At 39.6% G+C, this 21,596-nt stretch overlaps 1 protein-coding gene and 1 long non-coding RNA gene across 8 annotated transcripts in view; one reads left to right on the forward strand and one right to left on the reverse strand.

Moving 5' to 3' along the window:
* LOC119495218 (tubby-related protein 1-like) overlaps window positions 1–21,596 on the forward strand; it is a 41,028-nt gene that overhangs the window by 9,771 nt on the left and 9,661 nt on the right. For 3 of the 7 annotated variants that reach the window (XR_005208410.1, XM_037781523.1, XM_037781491.1), the window contains exons 2-7: window positions 14,926–15,013; window positions 15,116–15,202; window positions 15,858–15,906; window positions 18,888–19,020; window positions 19,163–19,267; window positions 19,373–19,507. Coding sequence is in view for 6 of the 7 variants with exons in the window: in XM_037781523.1 (XP_037637451.1) it covers window positions 15,156–15,202; window positions 15,858–15,906; window positions 18,888–19,020; window positions 19,163–19,267; window positions 19,373–19,507 (469 nt within the window). In the remaining variant the exon portion in view is untranslated. Of the gene's footprint in view, window positions 1–14,756; window positions 14,794–14,925; window positions 15,014–15,115; window positions 15,203–15,857; window positions 15,907–15,999; window positions 16,329–18,887; window positions 19,021–19,162; window positions 19,268–19,372; window positions 19,508–21,596 lie in introns of those variants that run through there. The other 4 variants (XM_037781502.1, XM_037781510.1, XM_037781532.1 and 1 more) reach the window with 4 other exon arrangements.
* On the reverse strand, window positions 3,311–7,663 carry LOC119495258. The gene is made up of 2 exons (XR_005208418.1): window positions 6,244–7,663; window positions 3,311–5,678 (listed from the first exon to the last, which is right to left on the reverse strand). It is a non-coding gene; the product is annotated as an uncharacterized LOC119495258 (long non-coding RNA).

The following is a 21,596-nucleotide window of genomic DNA, read 5'->3' on the forward strand; positions in this document are numbered from 1 at the left end:
TTAAAAAATAGCTCAGTTTAAGCATGATTTCCCCCAGTTCAGTCCCTTCTGTTTACAACCAGAAAGCAAAGGGAGATAGACGGAAAATGGCAGTACCTCGGCCATCTTAGGGAGTCGTTTGGCACCCGTACCCAACATCTGTGGTGCAACCTGTTAACTTCTACCTCCCCCTCCCAATCCCTATCCATAATATAGACTGTTTATTTTACCCCGAATAATGGTAAAGGGTAAACTGGCTTAAGCTATTGCTTGTTCATAACTTATTTCAGAGAGTTGATTGTTGCTGATTCACAAATGCGTGCCAAGTAATCCTGCTCATGATTTTTTGTTTTTGCTCGAGGCGTTTTAATAGAGGAACTGAAGGTTTGACTTCAGAATATTGCCCTTTTTGCTCAACGTGAAAGCCACTTCAAGTCCATTGAAAAAGGAGTCTGTTTACTGTGCCAGCTAGAGTCTGGGACACAAGCTGGGCAGAGCCGTCTGGGCCCCAACAGAGCCTTACTTTGGCTGAGCTGACTGAGCCCAGACACTGTTATGGTAGACGACGATGGTCAACCCATGCAAAGGCTGGGACGCTTTGCATAAATTAGCATGTGAACCATGGTCGCTGAAAAGCGGCTGGGCAGTTCATTAACATTCTGAATTCCTCTTTGGCCTAATTAATGCCGACAGTGATTGAAATGTTTTGGCAGTCTGTGCGGCTGTGGTGCCAGGGCATGCTCATTGGGGCAGAATTAAAAGGCACAAGGGCATCAGAGAGTGGGAGGCCTTAATTGAGATGTTGAATTAATTAGACGGTAAATGGTATCAAACTCTTCTAACTGGCTGGAGGGGATGGAGTGAAAGCGGGCGTGGATTCAACTTTTTAACACATGAAAAGTTGTACAGACTATAAACAAAATGTGTTGTGGTAATGGACTGTGTGGTTCTCTGATGAAACTTTGATAACTTCCAGAATAATTTCTTTGTTAGGATTGATAACTGTTTATTCATCTAAAGTAATTAAACCCATGAAAATAATTATTAGACTAGTTAACACACACACACGTTTCATTAAATTATCAACAGTCGGATTCAAGCATCCGTTCTTCTACCTCAGTAGATTTAAAGATTGCTAAAGCGCTACCGTAACTTTAGGCAGAAGTTGTGATTCCTAAGCGGAATACATCAAACACAGGCCAGTGAAACACGCAAACAGGTCATCATATCCTCATACAACAGTTGGTATCTTATGAAAAGTTATTCCCTATTTTTCGTGCATTTTGCTACGAATGTGTGGCAACACGTGACGCACGTGTCAATTTCCGCTCCAGTCTCTTCAAAAATAATCTTCCGGCTTCACAGGAAACAACTTGGTTAGGTTTAGGAAAAGATCGTGGTTTGGGGTAAAATAACACCGGAAGTGACGTAACTTAAGTACAGAAGTTACGTGACAAATCAATCAACGTTGACTTCTGGTTTCACACGGGGTACGAACACCGGTCTCCTGGGCAAAAGTGCGTTGTTTTTTGACCCCCTCCCATACACCCCAACCTTGTCCCTACGCTGCATTTTTCACTCTTTATACTTCCTGGTTCACAATTACATGGATTACCTACAGATTGATTTTGTGTATATATACAAATTAGGTATAGTTACAAACAGCCTGAGTAGGTACACTTTCTTCATTCTTACCTTGATTGTTTCCAAATATCCTGTTCATGATTGTGCATTTGTAACAAAAGCTGTGTTAGAAGTAAACACTAACTGGTACCTCCATTACGAGTCCATTTGGGTGGCTGGGTAGAACTACAACAAATGCTTTTTATTTTTTTTACACCAGGAAGTGATGGCTTGACTTTCCCAGTATATCTGCAGGCTGCTGATGATAAGAAAATGGCTGCTTTGTTGCAGAGTATAACGAAGAAATAGTGTTATCAATCCATGACCTTCATGTAAGACTCACTCAGAACAATCAACGTGCCAATCAGAGAGCAACTCGTCTTAGTGGTAAACGTTCAACTTATTAAAGATATCCATGTCGTCAGATGCCCAGGTGCCGAACAAACTGAGAATTTAGTGGATGAAGACACAAAAAAATACCCCTTACAAGTTGCCGTTGGTCCATGATGATCGGCGGAATACGGGGGTCGACTGTGAGGGAAAAGACTGAGGTCGGTTCCCTTGTGCGGCTCTCTCCAATTTTTTGTGCCAAGAAATGGGCATTGTCTGCGTGCCAAGCTGAATCTCAATGAGACAAAAAGGGGGTGATGTCGTGGACGCAGCATTGCAGAACCCACCGCTGAGGGGGGAGGAGAGTATTGGCAGCCAAGCAATGAGAGGATGCCATGTCAGAATAGGGGCTATGATACCACACAATAAGGTACGGTGGCATAGCTTGCTGCCAGATGCTCAGTGCGATGTGAGCTAGGTGTTCACACGTCTAAAGAAAGGTCCATTGTTCCATAAGCAGACTTTGTCCATATGTTGGACAAGTGGTTATGTTTGTATGAGCCTGAGGTTTCAGTTGATGCTTCCTTTTTAATAAACTCCGCTCAGCAGGAGTTTATATCCATCTAGCAGGCCAACGTCTGTTTTGACGTCTTTATTTAGAACATAATTACCAAATTAATTGTAGTTTCAACGGAGCATCAAATAACTGAACTATACTCTATATTTTCTTACAGAAAGTATTTGCAAATTGAACCTAGAGGAGTAGTTCTTTCCATTCTGCCTATACACTGATTGACATTGACATTTGTAGAAACATTTTAAAGGAGGATTTTTTTGGTGCAGTATCTGACTGTGAAACCTGTTACCTGTTATCCTCATGGACCGTTACATGTTTCAACTGATGAATAAGTTAGTGTTTGCTAATTTCAATTTCAATTTTTTAAAATTTTTTGGAGGTATCAGGTATTGCAGGGAATTTACAATTATACCACACGCAGCCCCCACAAAGTCATTTTAAGTCTGTTTAAAGTTCCTTCTTTATTTTTGACGTATTCCAGTTCACTCTCTGTTCTCTTTTTGCAGCATTTCTTTTCCCAAACTATATTTTCTTTTAAAGTATTAGGTGAACACTTTTAAAACTGTACATTTAAGGAGTTTGTGGTTTGTATTTTAAAGACCAAAAACGTATAACTAAAACCCATTTGTAATTCCGGAAAATATTGTCACACCTCCAATGTTATTTCTGTTGTTGTCTCTAGTCTTCACCAGTGGCCCACAACCATTTTTTGCTTGTGAAAAATAATTCACGATAACGATATTATAGTAATATTTATAAAAAAAATAATAATAATAATAATAATGCTATCAGTCAAATTCATCTTTAACTTTGTTTATTGTGCGTTTTGTCTCTTTTTAACAAATGATTTAAGGCCTTTACCCACCGGGGGCTTTTTTTTTTTTTCATGTGATTGATTTGCACGTCAATTCATTTTTTCTAAACTGTTGTTTTTGTCACGAGTACTTTCATTTTCTTCATGAATATTATACGGCATAATAGTGAAGTACTTTTTTTCGGAACAAGTTTGAATTTTTTGAGTTTTGTTAACTTTCATTCTTTCAAATGCAGCACAGATGAGATCCACTCTTACTTTTCACAATAAAAGCCCTAGACATAATAATGTTCGCAGGCGAGTATTTCGCATTTTCGTGTCGTTTATTCGTCACGCCCCTGGTATGAAAAGGCCTTTATACTCAAATTAAAAGTGTAGGAAGAAGGAGAGAGAGTCTGTAACCATAACTGTACAAACACTCTATAATCATTTGTGTATTATTAACATGATATCACTATTTAATTTTTTAAATATCCCGGTTATCGTCAGTACCGGTTATATCGCGACACCCCTAGTACAAACATAAAATACCCCTACACCAAAGGTGGGGGGTATTTACTACATTAGAAACACTTTTTACTTGGAACGAGTGTCATGTAGGTTGATTAAAAATAATACTAAATTGCTTTTCAAATTCAAAATTTACATTTATGACACAGCTTGTATTATTGGACATATTACCACAGAAACCAGTGCACCAAACCAATTTTAGCTAAAACCCACGTCTATTGAAAATGCTACTTGACTGTGAGTGTTTATAGCCAGTAGTTGTGCTGTGTCTGACCGTTTACTTTTTAATACATTCAGCATCATGATATCTAAATTGCTACTAATATAACTGTTAATTATGATAATTATGTTAATAACTTACTTCATTGTATTCTGATCAAAATACAATGTATCAGAAGGGCAATGACACTTTCTACTTTTTAAATATTTTCATGTTAAGTGAAGTGATTTTAAGTGCTTTATTATTGTGGGTTTGTTTATTGGATGGTGTTTTATTAGAGTGACGAGGCTGGAAGACTGCTGTTTGTGGTGCACGTTTTGTTACCAGCTGTGGACGTTTCCTGGCTCTCGGCTTGTGTGTCATATCTATGAAGTACGACAGATGGAGCTTTACTATACACACAATACTACTTTCAAGAGACCAGGGTGAAAAAAAGTCTTTGCAAGTACTTTTTATGGTTTGTTGTTGTCAAAGTTCGCAGCTTGATGTCGATACAATAAGTGCCTGAAAGTTTAAACAATCTCGAAAGTTTGTTCAGTGAGCTGTTGTCATACGTGGCTCTATCTTGTCACGGGGAAACCTGCCAATCCAATAATCCACACATTAAAACAAAATGCAAGGACACTGGTAGAACATCTGGACTTTGCAGATGTGATTCTCGAAATGGATCTCTCAAACTAGAATGGTTATAAGTGGTAGTTTATGTAAAACGTCCTTGGTAAAAAGAATCAGATCAAATGCTGCTTATAACCCATGACTCTGTTTTGCTAACAAACAGGAAAAGCTGAATGTGTGTATGCAGTATGACCTGATAAAAGCAACAGCCACAAAAAAAAAGAGACTTTGATCCTGGTAACCACAGAGTCACTCTAACCGAGCCGAGGAGAGAAACGCAAATAGAGGAGGATATGGCTTTCCAAACAACATGTCATCAAGCAAGTTCATCTGAGGAGAACAGAGGGGGGTGGGGGTGGGAGGAGGAAATAAGTTCATTTTCTCTCTTGCTGCCCGTTCTCGCTGCGCCCTCCTCCTTTTTTTTCCTTCATTCACCCTTTGTGTACAGTACAGTATGCCATAACCTGTCATTCTCGCACACTCAAACACAAACGCTGACTCGACTCTATGCAAACAAAACCACACACAGCTGCACACCAAGTAGCATGTGCCAAAATGTTTTACACAGGCATTTCACAATAAGTCTGGTTAGGAGTGTAATCTGTAAAGTAAAAAAAAAATATTTTTATAGCTATTGTACCTAATTTTTATAATGCTTTTGTAGCTTTGGTGCTTCTCGTGGTTAAAAAACAAACCGAAAAAAGGTTTGATCGAAAACCGAGACCCTGTAATCTTACAACGCAAGCCCCTTCATGTATAGAACAATGCTTGCAACAGAGGGATCTGGTTCATACTGGTTTGTGAAGAGGTCTATCAAACCGCAGTGTTCAAGAGTACGTCACGAAATGACACGATTTGCCTGTATGATATACAAACCACATATTTTTCAAGTTGCTTATTCCACTCATGTGGTATACTTTTTAATTTTGTGGTTTAACAGTAGCCACAGTTCGGCTGAAAGAAACGTTGTGTTGCATCTGGTGCGGATTTCTCGCACCTTCGTAGCAACCCTGCAACACAAAACCAAAATGTTTAATAAAAATGCCTTTCATCTCTCCGAATTTCCTGTTTGAAACTTAGAGCTAATTATCACTTTTGATGGGGGTGGGAGGGGGGATTTGTTTGTTCGAGCCACTGGAGTTGTAGTGTCTCTCAGCTCCGACTTGCAGTAAATTATACTTAAATGTTGCTTTTTACTAGTCTTGTACTTTAAGAGGCAGTTATGCAACCACTAAAATGTCTTTTTATTCAGTGCACGTGTTTTATCGTACAGTGCTATGTAAACAGACGGCTCATTACAGTAACCATATACAAGCTTTGGCCATTATTTCTTAATGCATAATAATTCAACCCAATAAACAACATTATTTTAAAACTAAATCCCGGTGCGTCTCGATCGAAACAGAAGCGGTGAAGGTTTAGGCATTGTGTTCGGTGCAAGCAAAAGCAGACACGTGTACAGTGTGGAAGGTGATAGTAAAAGAAAGTGTGAAAGTGTAAAAAGAAACGAATAAAGGGAGACTTGAGTACAAAGAGGAATATCAAGGCCGAAACAGAATCAAAAATGAGAAATACCTGGAGTTTTTTTTGTACAGGTCAGGCGAGTGTTCACCCGCAGAGAATTAGGCCATGGTGGCGGCGAAAAAAAAAAAAAAAGGCGGGTTAGAAAGGAGACAAGAATGCATTTCCACATCCCTCTCTTTAGCCTGTAGGACGAGGGAAAGGCTGAGTAGTGTACCAGCGAGCAACCCCACTTGAACAGGGGCTGGGGCTTGAGAGCAGTTTCTGGGCCATGCCCTCCTCTCTCCCTGCCCACTTTTGCCCTGCTGCCAAGAGGGGAGAGACGGCGAGGAGAAAGGGAGGCAGGAAAAGAAATCATGAAGTCACAAAATTGTGCTTACACGGTGCTGCTTACGAAAGATACGAAATCCACCCGGAAGGTGCATAGAAGTAGAGTATAGAGTAGAAGAGTAGAGCTCTTGAGGTGAAGTCACAGAGTTGACAGAGTTTAACTCGCCACATAAAGGGGATCAGTCACATGAACTGTAGATTATGTGTCATCAAATAGACATCTCTCTTGACAGCGGGATTAGAGGCTGGGAGTGGAGGGGGGGGGGGGGGGGGGGGGGGGAACAGACAGAGAGAGAAATAATCTCGGGTAAAGAAATCAGAAGTGAGTACTTACATGCTGTCTCGTAACAAAGCCAAAGGGTCTGACAAGTTTATCTACAGTTGGCCAAACACTTCAGCACCAGCGATTCCTGAAGCATTTCAGAGGCAAATGAGTTGAAGGCTCCTTGCACCGTGCAGTAAAGCCTTTTGTCAGCAGTTGGCATCAGTCCCAGGTAGTACATGCCTCATAGTTCCCATTTTCGGACGTCTTTAGTTGTTCTGCACCTGCCTGTGTTTTCAGTCTGGGTTTTTTTTTGCACAGTCGACTGAGGTTTTGATTAAATTTGACTGCAGCAGCGAGAGGAAACAAATGTTTACTGTCAACACAACAGAGCAAACGAGTGGTCTGGGATGTTTACCACAACACATCCTCAAGTAACAAACTGTGTCATGGAGCTCTGAAGTGAAAATAAGGGCAAGGAAAGGGTCCAATCTCTGGGTGCAAGCGAATCCAAAGATAATGTTTTTGCTTGGAAAAACACTAAAATAATCCAACGTGCGAGTCCTGGATAGAGCACAGCACTTTAATTTTCGAATGTGTCCACGCTACAGACACTCATTAGTATCTTTCCTCAGGCAATATCCAAGACAGCTTCCTGTGTGACGTCACTGACTCTTCTTTTTTTAAGCAATTATGTCCATGCATATACTTTAAATCCTTTCTCTCCACATGCAGTCCTCTTTCCAGAACATTTTCTGTACATATTCTCGAAGAATTTGTAGTTTTTTAAATGAAACAAAGCAAGCGTGAATCATTGTGCTGACACCTCAGGCAGCTCGAAGAAGAGGAGAGGAAAGGCAGAGGGGCTGCAAACTAATCTCAGCTCTGTCTTTCTCTTCCTGCTCGCAAACACTGAGCTTGTAAAAGTTTCAGCTGCGAGGATTTGGGTCAGCCTCTATTGGCACCATTTCAAAAGAGCACTGCCTTTTTCAGAAGAACGGAGGGGACAAGTCTGCGAAGGGGAGCTCTGGCTCTTTGTACTCTCTCTCTCTCTTTCTCTCTCTCGGGGACTCGGGGCAGTGACCGCTCCCAGGACTTTTACTCTCTGCTCTCAGGGTAATGCCACCTCGTGCCAGCTCAGTCGTTAAGGCATCTGTTCGTCTGTTAGGGATCCACGGCAGTCTGAATATCGCCGTGATTTCTATCACTGACACCCAGAGAATAGGAAATGCAAGCTTCAGCACTGTTTCCTGGATACTTAGTCCTCCATTTCAGATGTGTGTCAAGCTCTCACGAGGCTCAGCGCTGCTTGTGTTACAGTTCACACAAGGTTCTGGCTGCTTCGCCTTCATTCGTGGCTCAGGGATTCTTATCTAACCTTCCACGTCGCTTCCTTCTCAACACTTTATAGCAGCGCTCCAAATGTGCTTTTTTTTTTCCTCCCCTGCAACATTGACACTGAAAAGAATAATGCACTCAATGGTAGGAAGTAGGTTTATGTGCACACAACCAATGGTTTCACTAACACGCAGTAATTTAACCTTCCCTTGTGTTATATTCTCATATTCCAAGGGTAAGCTCTCCCTCTTATGTTGTGCTTCCTTTATTGTAAAGCCTCTCTGTGCAGGTGTCATACTGTATGGAGGACACAGTGCTCAGAGAACTGCCAGGAGCAGGCATGAAGGAGATCTGTGTGAAATAACACATATGTTTTTCTTATCCCAGTGTGCTCAAATGTTAAATAATGACAGTACAAATAGAAATCATGCTTAAAAAAAAATGACAAAAATGAGTCTTTCCTCTCTGTTTTCCTGCTGGACTGAAAGTTGGGTGAAGTTTGTAAACTACCAACCGATCTCATGGGAAGGCGTATAAATAGCATGACATTACAAGGACATTCCACATGTCATGAAAAAGCATTTTAGCCTTTTTCACGTGTCATTTGTACACCTCTTTTCGCATATCATTTTTACACCATGCAACAAAACTACGCTAATGGCCACAGTTAGGTTTAGGCAACAAAACAACTTAGGTTTAGAAACCTCACTAAAAAAATCATGGTTGGGCTTAAAATAAGTACGTAAACTAAGTAAAATACGTACAGAAACAACGTAACAGAGATACGGAAAACACGTCAACAACAACACTTTGGGACACGAACACCGGTCCTGTTTGTTTGACCCATCCACCTCCTCTCCCACCCATCATAATTCAGGGTACACACTACACCAGAATCAAGCCGATTCCCCCCTCCCAACAATCGTCAGCAAGACCCCAATTTTTTGATGGTTCTAAAGATTATCTTTTCAGATATTCCTGTGGTGTGAGGTACGTTAGCGTCGATCAGCTCGGTAGTCCATCCTGGCCGCACTGATTTCAAATCGTAAATATTAAACGTGTTCAATAATTATGATTCGATATCCTGTTGTGTGTGGGGAACCCCGAGGACAGCCGATGGCGCAGTCACGTGGGAGAGAACGATAGCCAATAGAGAACCAAGCTGACTGAAATGGAAGGACAACCGCCGTCATTGCTGCCGTGGCTAATGCATGAGCTAATGCAAAACGCAAAGCATAAAGTAGTTGTAAGATGGACTCAGAAATGAAGGACCAATGTGATAATTTGTGGCAACAACGTGAGTGTTTATTTAACGTGTCTCCATGACTTCATCCATTCATCTGTCGGGAATTTTCAGTACAAAGTTGTGCAAAAACTAACATCGCTAATTCTTCCTGCCCGTCGTCCGCCGTGTTTGTTCACACTAAAGTCACATTTGATCGTGGGATATTTCGCGAGATTTCCGTTTTTTTTAGTCGAGACTCTTGTTATTCATGAATGAATCTGTTAGTGTGTGGTATGTGTGGTACACTATAGGAGCAAAACAGTTAAATTTAACATAACATGTCGTTATGTGTGGGGTCTCTCACATTTTCAACAGCTGTTAAGATTTGAATCTTTTAGTGTGGGCCAGCCTTAAGCAGTCTTACTCACTTTGTATTCTACGTCACTATAGCTCTGAGCGTAGCATATTTACACAGATGCGTTTACATTGCAGTCGATACAGACTATGATGTATACAAATGACACGCAAAAAGCAAGAACGCTGTTCTTATTGCACGCAAAATGACTTACAAATAACCGTGTCATTCATACATCACTTAACGCGACCGGGCTGAAACTACTGTTACCCTTCACACAGCTTTCTACGCAGTGGGAATGGTGCAAAGATCAAATGACCTACTGTAAGGTTTAAACACTGAATATTATGTGAAAACCTGCTCATCCAACTATTCGATACAATATTATATGTAATCCGTCCATAACGGTCCATATGTCACAAAAGTCCTCAGATTACCAGTATGCTCTTACGCAGCTCATCAGTCACACTTTTAATATCACGTGTTCATATGCGTGACAGTGCACATACATGTGCATTCACTCACATATCTGTGTGCATATCTATGTTAGTGTACTTTTGAGGATTGAGTTGGCCTTAATAGTCTCTATGGCGCCAGTGTCTGAGGACTCTGTGTCTCCACTGGGACCATCCAGTTGAGAGCCAGCTTACAATACAGCAGTAACGTCGTCACCGCTGACTCATTGTGTATTTCAATGGCCTCCCCTCCAATTTTTTTTCATCTCTTATGGGTCAATAAGGGCAAGTAATGTACTATGTGTACAGCCATAATATGATCCCCTATTACGTTGCTGAGAAGATTTTATTAACAAGGAACAGAGTGAGTGAAGGGATGTTCTCAATTTGCTCTTTATTAGATTTGGCACGCTGCAGCTCGAACCTTCACGGGGAACTTTTGTTTCAATGTTGTCTCTTTATCTTCTCACCAAGCCACCCTTTTGGTCCAGTGAAGACCACATGTGTGCAAATAAAGAGATAATTTTGTGTTGAGAGGAATAGAAACTTGATATCTTAACTCCTGAGACAGCAGCAGAAAATGCTAATACAAGTTTAGGAAGCGGGAAACCCGGGAACCCTTCAGGGGGACTGAACTCTGCACATACTCACAAGTAGAAGTAGGGTCGTTTAATTCCTTACATGTGCAGTTTTGATGAGATATTTCACTTGACCAGCTATACCTCACGGAAAAAGATTTTTCTTTTAAACTTAAATTGTTAAGTTTTGTTTTTTACCAAATTTTATCCCAAAACAAAAAAAATGTTAAAGGCCTCTTAACAAAACTGTATCAAATAGAGTTCTGAGACCCTAAAGGTGCAAATGTTAAGGAAATCCTGTACAATTTATTTTTTTCTTTAGCCATGTCAAATATTGGACAGAGACAGTTGCCATGGAATTTGGTTCAGACACTCATGGTCCCCAGAAGACTTTGCTCTTGACTCTTCCACTTGTTTATGACAGGGTACCTCTACTCTAAAACAAATGACCAAATTCTCATCAGCCTCAGTATTTTGAGATGAGCTGACGTGGCATGTTGTAACCGTAAACGTCAACAAATGAACATCCATTAGGCATTAAAATGCATATTACCTCATATAAACTAATTATATGTATGCTACAAGAGCCATTGGAAAAAAATAATATGAAAACAAATGTTGTGATTTACTGTAGTATAATATCATAATATGTCTAACATTTTAATTAGTCTGGGGACCGAGTTGAGTCCAAAAATGACGAATGGATCTTGTAACTTTTCATTTTTTTCGTAGTAAACATTTGAGATACTGTTACCAGCTTCTGAGGATTTATTTCATGTCAAAGTCATTGCTTTTACACAGACTTTAACTTAGTAGAGGTTAATTTTGGTTAACAGAAAAGAGTACCACTGCACATGCTAACATGCTAACATTGGTATTCCAACATGTTAAAACCCTTTCATGCATACTTTATGACAACCTCAGTCAGTTTTTATTCCGCATGAAAAAAATATATATATATTTTGATATATTCTAATAAAATGCAATGCAAAAATTGTTAAACCTGGTTCCTGACTCCTCAGCCTCTCCACTCTTCTATGAAGTGTTTTCAAGAACAATAAAGTCAAAGTAATAGTATTTAATGTAGTTGAAATATAGCCAGTGATGCATGATGTCCAGTTTAGTGGACAGATAATTAATCATAATTTTCTCCCAACATAAAATCAATACTTCAATCAATAATTTTAACAAATGTATTACTCCTTGGTTGTTACTTGATGCTACCAAATTTACTCCTCCTTGGCAAGATATTCCTGAGCTGCTCAGCGTTTCTGGCTGTCTGTCAGACATCTTGGTTGTGAGAAATTTGTGTTGCACTTACAACAGTTTGGCCAGTGGGTGGCAGTATATGGGATGATGCACTCGGGTCCACTGTGGTGGCTGATGTGTAACTACGCCATCAAAACCCATACATATACAAGAAAAACGCTTTTGAATATCTGTCCACAAGTGAACACAATTTGAATGATTAATTAATTAATGTTAGCAAAGAATTGTTTACATCATTAACAATATCTTAGCTGACTTGGAAAAAGTAACGCTAATGAAAAATTTAGCTAAGTCTGACAAGTCAAAGCCGTTTCTCACCAGTGCGGTGCGAAAATACGGAAAATCCACGTGCAAATTTTCTGTGACAACTATGCGCACCTATTCCGGTGTGAATTATCCGCGTTGCCTTCTTCCATTTTCGTCAATGAGGCCAAATAAGTTTGCCCGTGTCCACTTCACACAACAAAAACACCCTCAGAGAATGTCTAATTGGCTAACGTTAACCATACACAAACTAATCGAATCCCAAATGTGATGCTAACTGTAGCTGTTGTGGATAGCCCCGTTCCATGACCGACATATAACGTTAGCAGGTGCATATCCGCTACATTAGCATCTTCATCGTATCCCAGCTGCTAGGCGATCTCAACCCATATATTATCCTTTTGTCCTTTATTTGATTGTTGAGATAGTAGAGTTTGTCGTACATTATTGGATGTTGAGAAGGGGGCGGACCATTGTTAATCCGAAACACCAATAGTCCAAAATGTCAGTCTGTTACCCCGAAAACAAACGGCCATTGTTCCGAGGCCCCAAAAATACTCATTATCCGTGCAACAAACAGAAACACATGGCTAGTTATTATGCAGAGCGACGGTTGTTCAGTTGGAACAAAGGTTTTCATCGGTCAAACATATATTTCCGCAGGCGTAAATCCGCTGATATCGAGGTCCGTCCGAATGCAAGCGATCATAAGAACCCAAAAAATCTGTGTTTTATAATTTTCCGTGCACATTTTTCAGAAGAAAATCTGTGCTTGGTGTGAAATGGCTCTCAAAGCTGAGCCTGACAAGCTGAGTCTGAACCCTTTTGATTCGATATAACCACATTGCCATTCCTCTAGCGCCACCCTCAGCCCAAAATTTATACTGTTTTCCACACCAGCATTAATAATCTAAGAATAGTAACCTCGTCTCTCCATTTTCAGGATGTGACCTTGTTGAATCAACAGTGTGAGATTGTGAGTTTCATATTATCTACAACCCAAGAGACCGTTTTTTCCCTGAATAGCATCTTTCCATTTATAATGAATTGACAACACCTCCTGCCATTGTCTTCTTTTGTACCCGTCCACCTTCCTCAAACAATCCGTCCATTGGGGATAGACTCATTTAACCCTGATTTTCCTGTTTCGTCTTCATTGTTTGTCCTTCCTGAGATACGGGCCCTCTCTGAGTTGATGATTCACCCGGCTTTACAGTGCCAACGGGTTCACGTCCTCAACAACGTGCTGGTTCAGCACTCAACCCACGGGTGAACTAAAATATCATCATCATACGGGCCCCTTTTCAAACACAGGTCACTGCCACTGGAAGCTCTATACCTTTTATGTATTCAACATAATTCTTCCTGGCTTAGTGTTTGTACAACTGCTCTGAATGGTCCCCGTTTCGCCATAACTATGATTAATGTGTTTTCATTTCATTCAGGCTTGTTGTTACAGTTGTTGGTATAGTAAGAGCTGGTTTTACAGCCTCTCTGGTATACTCCTGCTGCTTCTCGTTGCTTCAGCAATGTTTACCATCTCGCGCGCAGTAATAAAACACAACTGACATGAAAATGGGTTTGGAAACGCAGAGTATATGGTGAGAAACGCACTGTGGTTTCTGTCTCTTTAAGATCTTGATGGCTTCTCCGCTGCTCCCTTGAGGTCGCTGGCCTTCCTTAGGCCGCCTGCCAACTGCCATGTTACTGTCAAGCGTTTGCAGAAATGCCAGCAAAGCCATTAGTCTAGACCCTTTTCAACAGTCAGCAGACTGGACAGCGTGAGCAGCACGGTGATGTGGAGAGACAAAAGGCCTGGCCTTATAAAACTACAAAAACACATTACTTTTCCTTCTTTATTTGTTATCACATGTGCTATTGTTTACTTCAGCTGTTTACTTACTCTCCTCCCATCTCCTCTTGTATACTCTGAGACTGTAACCGGACTGAGATAGGGTTTGAAGTTGTAGAAAACCACCTTTTTGTATTTTCTTAACTTTTTGTCAACATTACCGTTGAGGTTTTGCCAGTCATTTTTTGAAATATGTAAGTTACAGTACCTCCATGTGCCCCCTGGTGTCTCACTGCTGCTTCTTGCATTGTTTTTTGTCTCTTGGGGTGCAGCAGCATCTGGTGGTTGACTGAGGAAATCACACTTCATTGTAATATACTGTATTCACATGTTCACATGTCATATTTTTAACATCATCCTGCTTCACAGTCACACTGCTGCACCCAAATACAGGGCACGGAGCTGCTCCACTACAGAGAACCTTTCTTTTTCACTCCTTCTACCTTTTATACCTGGACCTTCCCAGCTTGTCTAGAATCCAAACACGAAATCTTCTGGCCATAAACCACCCTCTCTAATTTCAAGGCTCTTCATTGTTGTGCACATTTATCCTGGTTTAGTTATACACACCTGAATTAAAACACTATCTGTTTTACTTTCCCCTGCTAGAGGTGAATTCACACACCAACCATATTCCTGTTTTTCTTGGGAACCTCTGCAGAAATGCTCACAGATGGTGAGTAGCTGATTAGAGTAATCCCAGTTGAAGGGTCGGGCATCCTACTGGTTGTGCAGTAGTCGACGGGGGGAAGCTGTTGTTTTGTTAAAAAGCCTCTTAGAAGTCGGATCATGTGACCTTTCTCTGCAGGGCAACAGGACGTGTATGGAGCCATGTGGGCATTCACAAGCTGGATGGAGACAGTCACACTGCAGCCTTGACAACCACAATATACTTGGTGAGAGATTGTATTAATGCATGTTTTTATAATACATACAAGTTTAAATGCATTGTATATCCATCTGTCTGTACACTCTCTTTCTCACATTTGCTCATTAAGACCAAAATCTGGATGAAACCTTTACCTTTACACATCAGCCATGCCCCTCCACAATCACATGGTGAAAGAGGCCTGGACACAGGACAGGTATGTCAACATTACCACACAACAACACAGACTTTTGCATGTGTTGGATGTGCTCCTCATGCCTTCCATTACTCCTACCTGATGCCTGGTTACTGCTTTACCACACCCACTTTCCGCTGGTACTAGCCAAGTGGTGCTAAACCAATAAGTGTCACGGGAGAGCTTGACTTGTTCCTAGGAAATTAATCAGCAACTTTTTATTGCAATTGATCAATAGTTTTGAAGCAATTCTGCCCAAAATTCACTGGTTCCAGCTTTTAAAATGTAAATATTTGCTGGTTTCTTTGTCTTCTGTGGTATTAAACTAAATATTGTTGGGTTTTGGACTGTCGGTCGAAAAAAAACAAGCAACATGAAAATGCCAACTTTGGCTTTACTTTTACATTTTATACACCCAACAATGAATCAAGAAAATAATTGACAGGTAAATCGATAATGAGACTAATCGTTAGTGACAGCCCTACTCCAGATCACACATGTAAAAGTAAGTGATTCAGATCATATATAGCAAATTAATGCATTCCTTTTAAGTGCATTAAGTATTTTGTTGACACCAAAATGACACAATTGTAATAAATGAGAAAGAAAAATGACTAAGTTTCTAATATCATTACAGTTCACTACTAACATGTGTTTTTAATTGTGTTTGCCTCAGGATTCAAGAGGATGAGGATTCTGCTTCAGACCCACAGCTGCAAGTTCAGGTACATTTTTTATTTAAATTTCAAAAAATATATCCATCAATATCCAGTACAGTAAAATACTGTAGGTGTGAAGGAAAGACAAAAGGATAAAAATCTTGTGACAGCTGTGCTGAAGCTTGCACGAGTATCCCGGACACAAACATGAGACTTTTGGTCTAGGGATAGTGGACGCTTGATAAACAAGTCTTCTCCCTCCTCCCGGGCCTTTGTTGGTTTCTCCCGTTGACGTGTCTCTACAGAGCAGATGGCTTTACACATAAATCCTATTAACAACTTTCTGCTGATGGAGACTCAGTGAGTACAGGGCTTTCTCACTCTTTCATTATCTCCTCTGCTGAGAAGCCCTGCTTTTTATATTCTAACCTCTAAAGTGAAGCAGCGGTAGAGCTGAAGTCAGAGGCCACGCAATGTCTGCAGAGAAGGTAAAAGGGTGGGGTTGTGGTTTTGCGGATTTAATTTTTTTCATTATTGACTTTCAAATATGATGTGATTACATGTGTGATGACATGCATTGATATTTGGAAAGATCCCTAAGGGATAAAAGTTACTTTAATAAAAGTCAAATAACAGTTTTGCTTTTGTCATACAACAATATGTATTTATTTATTTCAATATTTACAGTTGGACTGTCCATGCAGAGTTTAGAGTTGGGATGCAATGCATTCATGAGACATTGTTTTGCCTTGTGTTTAGTTTGTGATGTAGAATACTTCAGTTGTTTAAATCTGAATCAAGACATTTAGAAGAATGATTATGTAGGAAAATAATCTCTGACCCACATGTGAGGTAACTGCTCTGTATGCAAATGTCAGCATGGGAAGTAAACAGTATCATTAGAGTGAGGTCAATACACTATTCAGACATGACTTCAAAACTGGAAAGCATCTCTCTAGGCAGCTACAGCATGGACCAACTTCATATCTGACATAAAGTTGCATCTTGATAGGCGATGTCCAAGTTTATGGAGCTCATCTGCTGAGCAATGCATCTGCAAAAGCACGCATGAGGGATTGAAGGCAGTCAGTAATCCAGCGTCCCAAACCATTTATAGTACTACTGTGGTGACGTCCATATGCAGCAGCATTTCCTTCTTTAATACCTACTCTATTTTACCTGTAGTATTGCCATATATATCAACGATTAATCAAATTCTTTAGCTAATAGAAAAAAGCAAATTTTGCATCATCAAATGCAGAAACTAGATCAAAATATTTGTTCCTTTTTACCCAATATTGAAGGTGATTATTGACTCATCATTTCATGAATCTGTTCGTTAAATCCTCTCAGCGAATTGCAATAATTATGCAACATATGTGTCAGCTCGTCCAGAATTTACAAAACAATGCATAAAGGTCACTAGCAGAGATTCAGATACGTTATTTTAAAGGTGCAGTGTGTCGGATTTTTTTCTGGTATCTAGCGGTGAGGTTTGTAGATTGCAACCAACTGAAACTTCTCCCGTGTGCCAAGCGTGTAGGAGAACTAAAGTGGCCGACGCGAAAACTTGAAAACGCGAATGGCCCTCTCTAGAGCCAGTGTTTGGTTTGTCCGTTCTGGGCTACTGTAGAAACATGGCAGCCGGTTCTGTGAAGAGGACCCGCTCCATATGTAGATATAAACGGCTCATTAAGGTAACGAAAACATAATACTTATTTTCAGGTGATTATACACTATAGAGAAAACATACTAATTTATATCATATTCCATTTCTGCCAATAACTATATTCAAAACATGTCAAAACAGTATGCTCCTTTAGGTAGAGTGTAAGGACATTTGACAGTTTTAACAAAACAATTCATTACAATATGACAAATGCTTAATCTGATGCCATAACTCTGAGTTGTGGATTGTCCGAGAACACAAATAGACATCCATCGATGCAAGATCTACATCTAATAGGATTACCTTTACTGTCTCCGCTGCCCGCGATCGCACTGACCTCCTTCTCTATGACTTGAGTCAGTGACACGTTGTTCCTGCCTCTGGCTTAGTCTTCAGACTTCTCACCCATATGAAATGCTTGCATCATTATAATTACATAATTTTACTATTTTATAGTATATAAAATCCTTATATTGACAAATGCATGTAAGAACACAATGCGTGAGAGGATTAAGGGTCAGAAGTTCGAGCCCCCTCTAGTCTTCACCTCAAGCTTGTGTCTAGACGGTCCAGGAGAAGCTTATATTGCATGCAATGAAGAAAGAGAATATTTACATTTAGACAGAATATTCACAAAATATAGTTTATTTTAGAAACAGAACGGACAAGAAAGTGTCAAATACATTTCCTGAATCTCCTTATATTGTCCTCAGTGGTAAACTCATTTATTATTTTATAAATTAATGGACTTGCCATCTTGTGTCCTCTAATATGGGTGATGTAAAGTGTGTTTTTGATTTACTGTGATGCATTTATTTTCTTAGAGCTCAGGCGGAGGCTTGAGTTAAATAAAATACTTTTGTAACTTGTTTTTTTTGTGTTATAAAACTTTATTATCAAAAACAGATTTTAAAAAAATATATATTATTATTATAGAAAATGCAAGTTTGCATGTATAGTGTCGTCGCTACTTCCTTTACCTAAACCATAAATACAAGCTGATATCAGCAATTTATCATACAGATTTGCCAGAAACTAAACATATTGACTACTACATTCCTTATTACAGTATGACCTTCTTACCGCACTGATGGGAGGATTTTCTTTTTAAAGTTTTATGTGAACTATTGAGCATTAAATTAACAATTAACAATAATATTAATAGCTGTAGAAGTGGTAACAGTACTATTATCATAAATATGTTTTTCCTTTCTGCCCCTCGCTTCCCTTTACATCTGGCTTTGTAATGGTGAGTTGTTATTAATGATAAAGATCTTTTAAATGCTGCTATATTTTAGTAATTATTCCAAGATTATTTTTTGTCTCCCAGTTCTGTCTCACCTATAATCTATTTTGTATCTTTCAAGAAAATCCGTAGAAGCTGAAGAAGAAGAAAGATGAGACAAATGGTGCAACAGAAGCTAAACTGAATGCAAAAGAGGCCAAGCCCAAAAAAACAAAGACTAAGAAAAGTGAAGATGTATCTGAAGAGGAAGGTACTGCCATCCAAAGTGAGGGAATTTAAAGAGACTTTGTATTTTAAGCATTTCCTACAAAAGAAAGAAGATAAACTGTGATGTTGTGCATGTTTCTCTATCTCTACTGTGATCTAACCACATTGGTTACACTGCTGTTTCCTTATCGACATTATAGATGGAAAGAAGGTGAAGAAAAAGAAACCAGAAAAAGATAAAGAAGACCCAGAAAAGGAAAAAGAGCCAAAAAAGAAAGTTAAAAGTGTTCCAAAAAAGAAGAAAGGTACGTCATTAGTGGCAAGTCAAAACTGAGAGTGTGAAAAATTTGATGCATTTTAGAAATAAAATGTAAAAAATAATAGTATACTGAATATTTTTTCCGTCTTAGCAAGTTCAGGCACAGATAACGACGACGTTGATGACGATGATGAAGACAACCCCAAAAAGAAGACGAAGAAAAAGACAACAAAGGACAGCTCTCCATCTGAAACCACTGCCAAAGAAAAGAAATCTAAATCCAAAGGTAAAACAGCTTTCTAAAGGCATTAATGGTGTAATCTAAACAACAGTTATGAGACCAGACTAATGTTGTTAAGAGGATTAAATAATTTTATTGTGTGATGGTGAGTGAGTGGAAACGATGACTTGGTAGCAGAGGCAACAAAACACAACAATCAAGTGAGTAGCTTTCCTTTAAGCAATCAACTGTGGAAAATGTCATTAAAACTATTGTAACGGTCAAATCCTGTCAAATCTTCTTTTTAATTCTACTATACAGTTAACAATGGAAGTGTTTGGCCAGACTTCTCGGTGGCGTTTTGTAGCACTTTTACTTTGCAGGAGGACTGGAGAAAATGATGTTTGACTCTTAAAGTTTGTTTTTTTCCTAACTGTAGAACACATTCTCAATTAGTATATTAGAAAACACTGATTAGCCGACAAGCTTTCTAACATATAACGCTAGTGACAAATAATAAGGACTTTGAATGACTCAATGAACCTTGAGTCTTATTCCAGCTTGAGAACTGAAATGAAAGAGACATGTGAGGCTGTGGTTCTCCACTTCAGTGTCAATTGGAGTTGAAAGACGACTCAAAGTTTTGGGACATACCGAGGCTGTTTGGTAGGTCCAAATAGCATTTTGTTTTTTAGCTACGCTAGCGTCATGGCTCTAAAGATGGCCATGTTGGTCAGTAGGTTGGTTGATCCACCTTTGGTCCAGACTGAAACATCTATAGGATAGATTGCCATTGAACTTTAGTTCTTCAGAGTTTGGCCCCTCAGAGATTCTATGGACTCTGGTGATCCCCGACCGTTACTGTAGCTCCACCATGAGGATGATATTTGTGGTTAAATGCCAACTATTGGATAGATTGCCATGAAATTTGGTACAGACATCTGTGTTCCCATCAGGGTGAATTGTGATACCTTTGGTGATCCTCTGACTTTTCATCTAGTGATATCATCAGGTCAAAATTATTAATTTGTCCAATACTACCAAAGATCTGCCCAATTTGACTGTTATCAGGGCATTAAATGTGCATTATCGCCCGCTATAAGCACCATACATGTGGGTCATTTGGGGCCTAGTACGCCTGCTATGTTGTAAAAGTGAAAACGAAAATGGCTTCTTTAGGTTTAGGCAAAAAAACGACTTTGTTAAGTTTAGGGGAAAAGAGCATGTTTTGGCTTAAATTGAATTGAATTAAATTGAAACTTAACGCTTGTGAACACAAAGATAACTTCACATTGTTTGTTTCATACAGGATGCTGAAAGCCCTGTGTTTTGTATTCCATCTATCGCCCCCGATTGGAAGTCTCACGCTGTCAATACTACAGCTCCTCACTTCCGCTTTTACTCCTGTAATAATTACTACCATCCCTAGAGGTCGCTGTCGTCTTCTTTTATTCCTTCTTTCTGTGAACGCCCATGTGAATAGATGACAAAACCCACTAGTGGGTGTAGCAGGCCCCTACTGACCCACATCTATGAGGCTTATAACCACTGATAACGCACCATTTAATGACCTGATAACAGTCTATCCAGCTGAAATATCTGCCAAACTGATGACATTCCCATCATGATCAGCTGTACTTTGTATTTAGTGCTGATTAGCAAATGTTAGCATGCCAGTTTAGTCCTGAAATATTCATCCGGTGCATCGGAGCAAAAAATTCTTAGCAATAATTTCACTAATTATATGACACAGCTGTCTTTTACAGTGTAGGTATGAACACATTTCCATGTGTGTAGCTCATTATTCTTTGAACTAAAATCAAGTAAGTGAATCAGTGCAGATATGTCTTGATTATCACTTCAACACTGAATGACTCTACGATATAGCCCAGAGTGTTGCTGCTCTTTTCTATTACTGTGTTGGCTCATCTCCAGAGCTCTTGCCTCTGAGCTTAATTTAACCTTCCTCCACCTCCCATCAGCCGTCAGTCATTTCAGGAATACCTGCTCTAACTTGTGTTTGTGGCTCCCTGCTCCTCCTGTAAAATAAAAGAAAGCCAGGTGCTCGGTTTATGGTTACCATGGAAATGGATTTAATTATATAAGTGCTCTATGTAATGGTAGATATGACAATGTGTTGTGATTTCTACTGTAG

Source organism: Sebastes umbrosus, chromosome 1, assembly GCF_015220745.1.
Source record: "Sebastes umbrosus isolate fSebUmb1 chromosome 1, fSebUmb1.pri, whole genome shotgun sequence".
In the NCBI taxonomy this organism is placed as follows: domain Eukaryota; kingdom Metazoa; phylum Chordata; class Actinopteri; order Perciformes; family Sebastidae; genus Sebastes; species Sebastes umbrosus.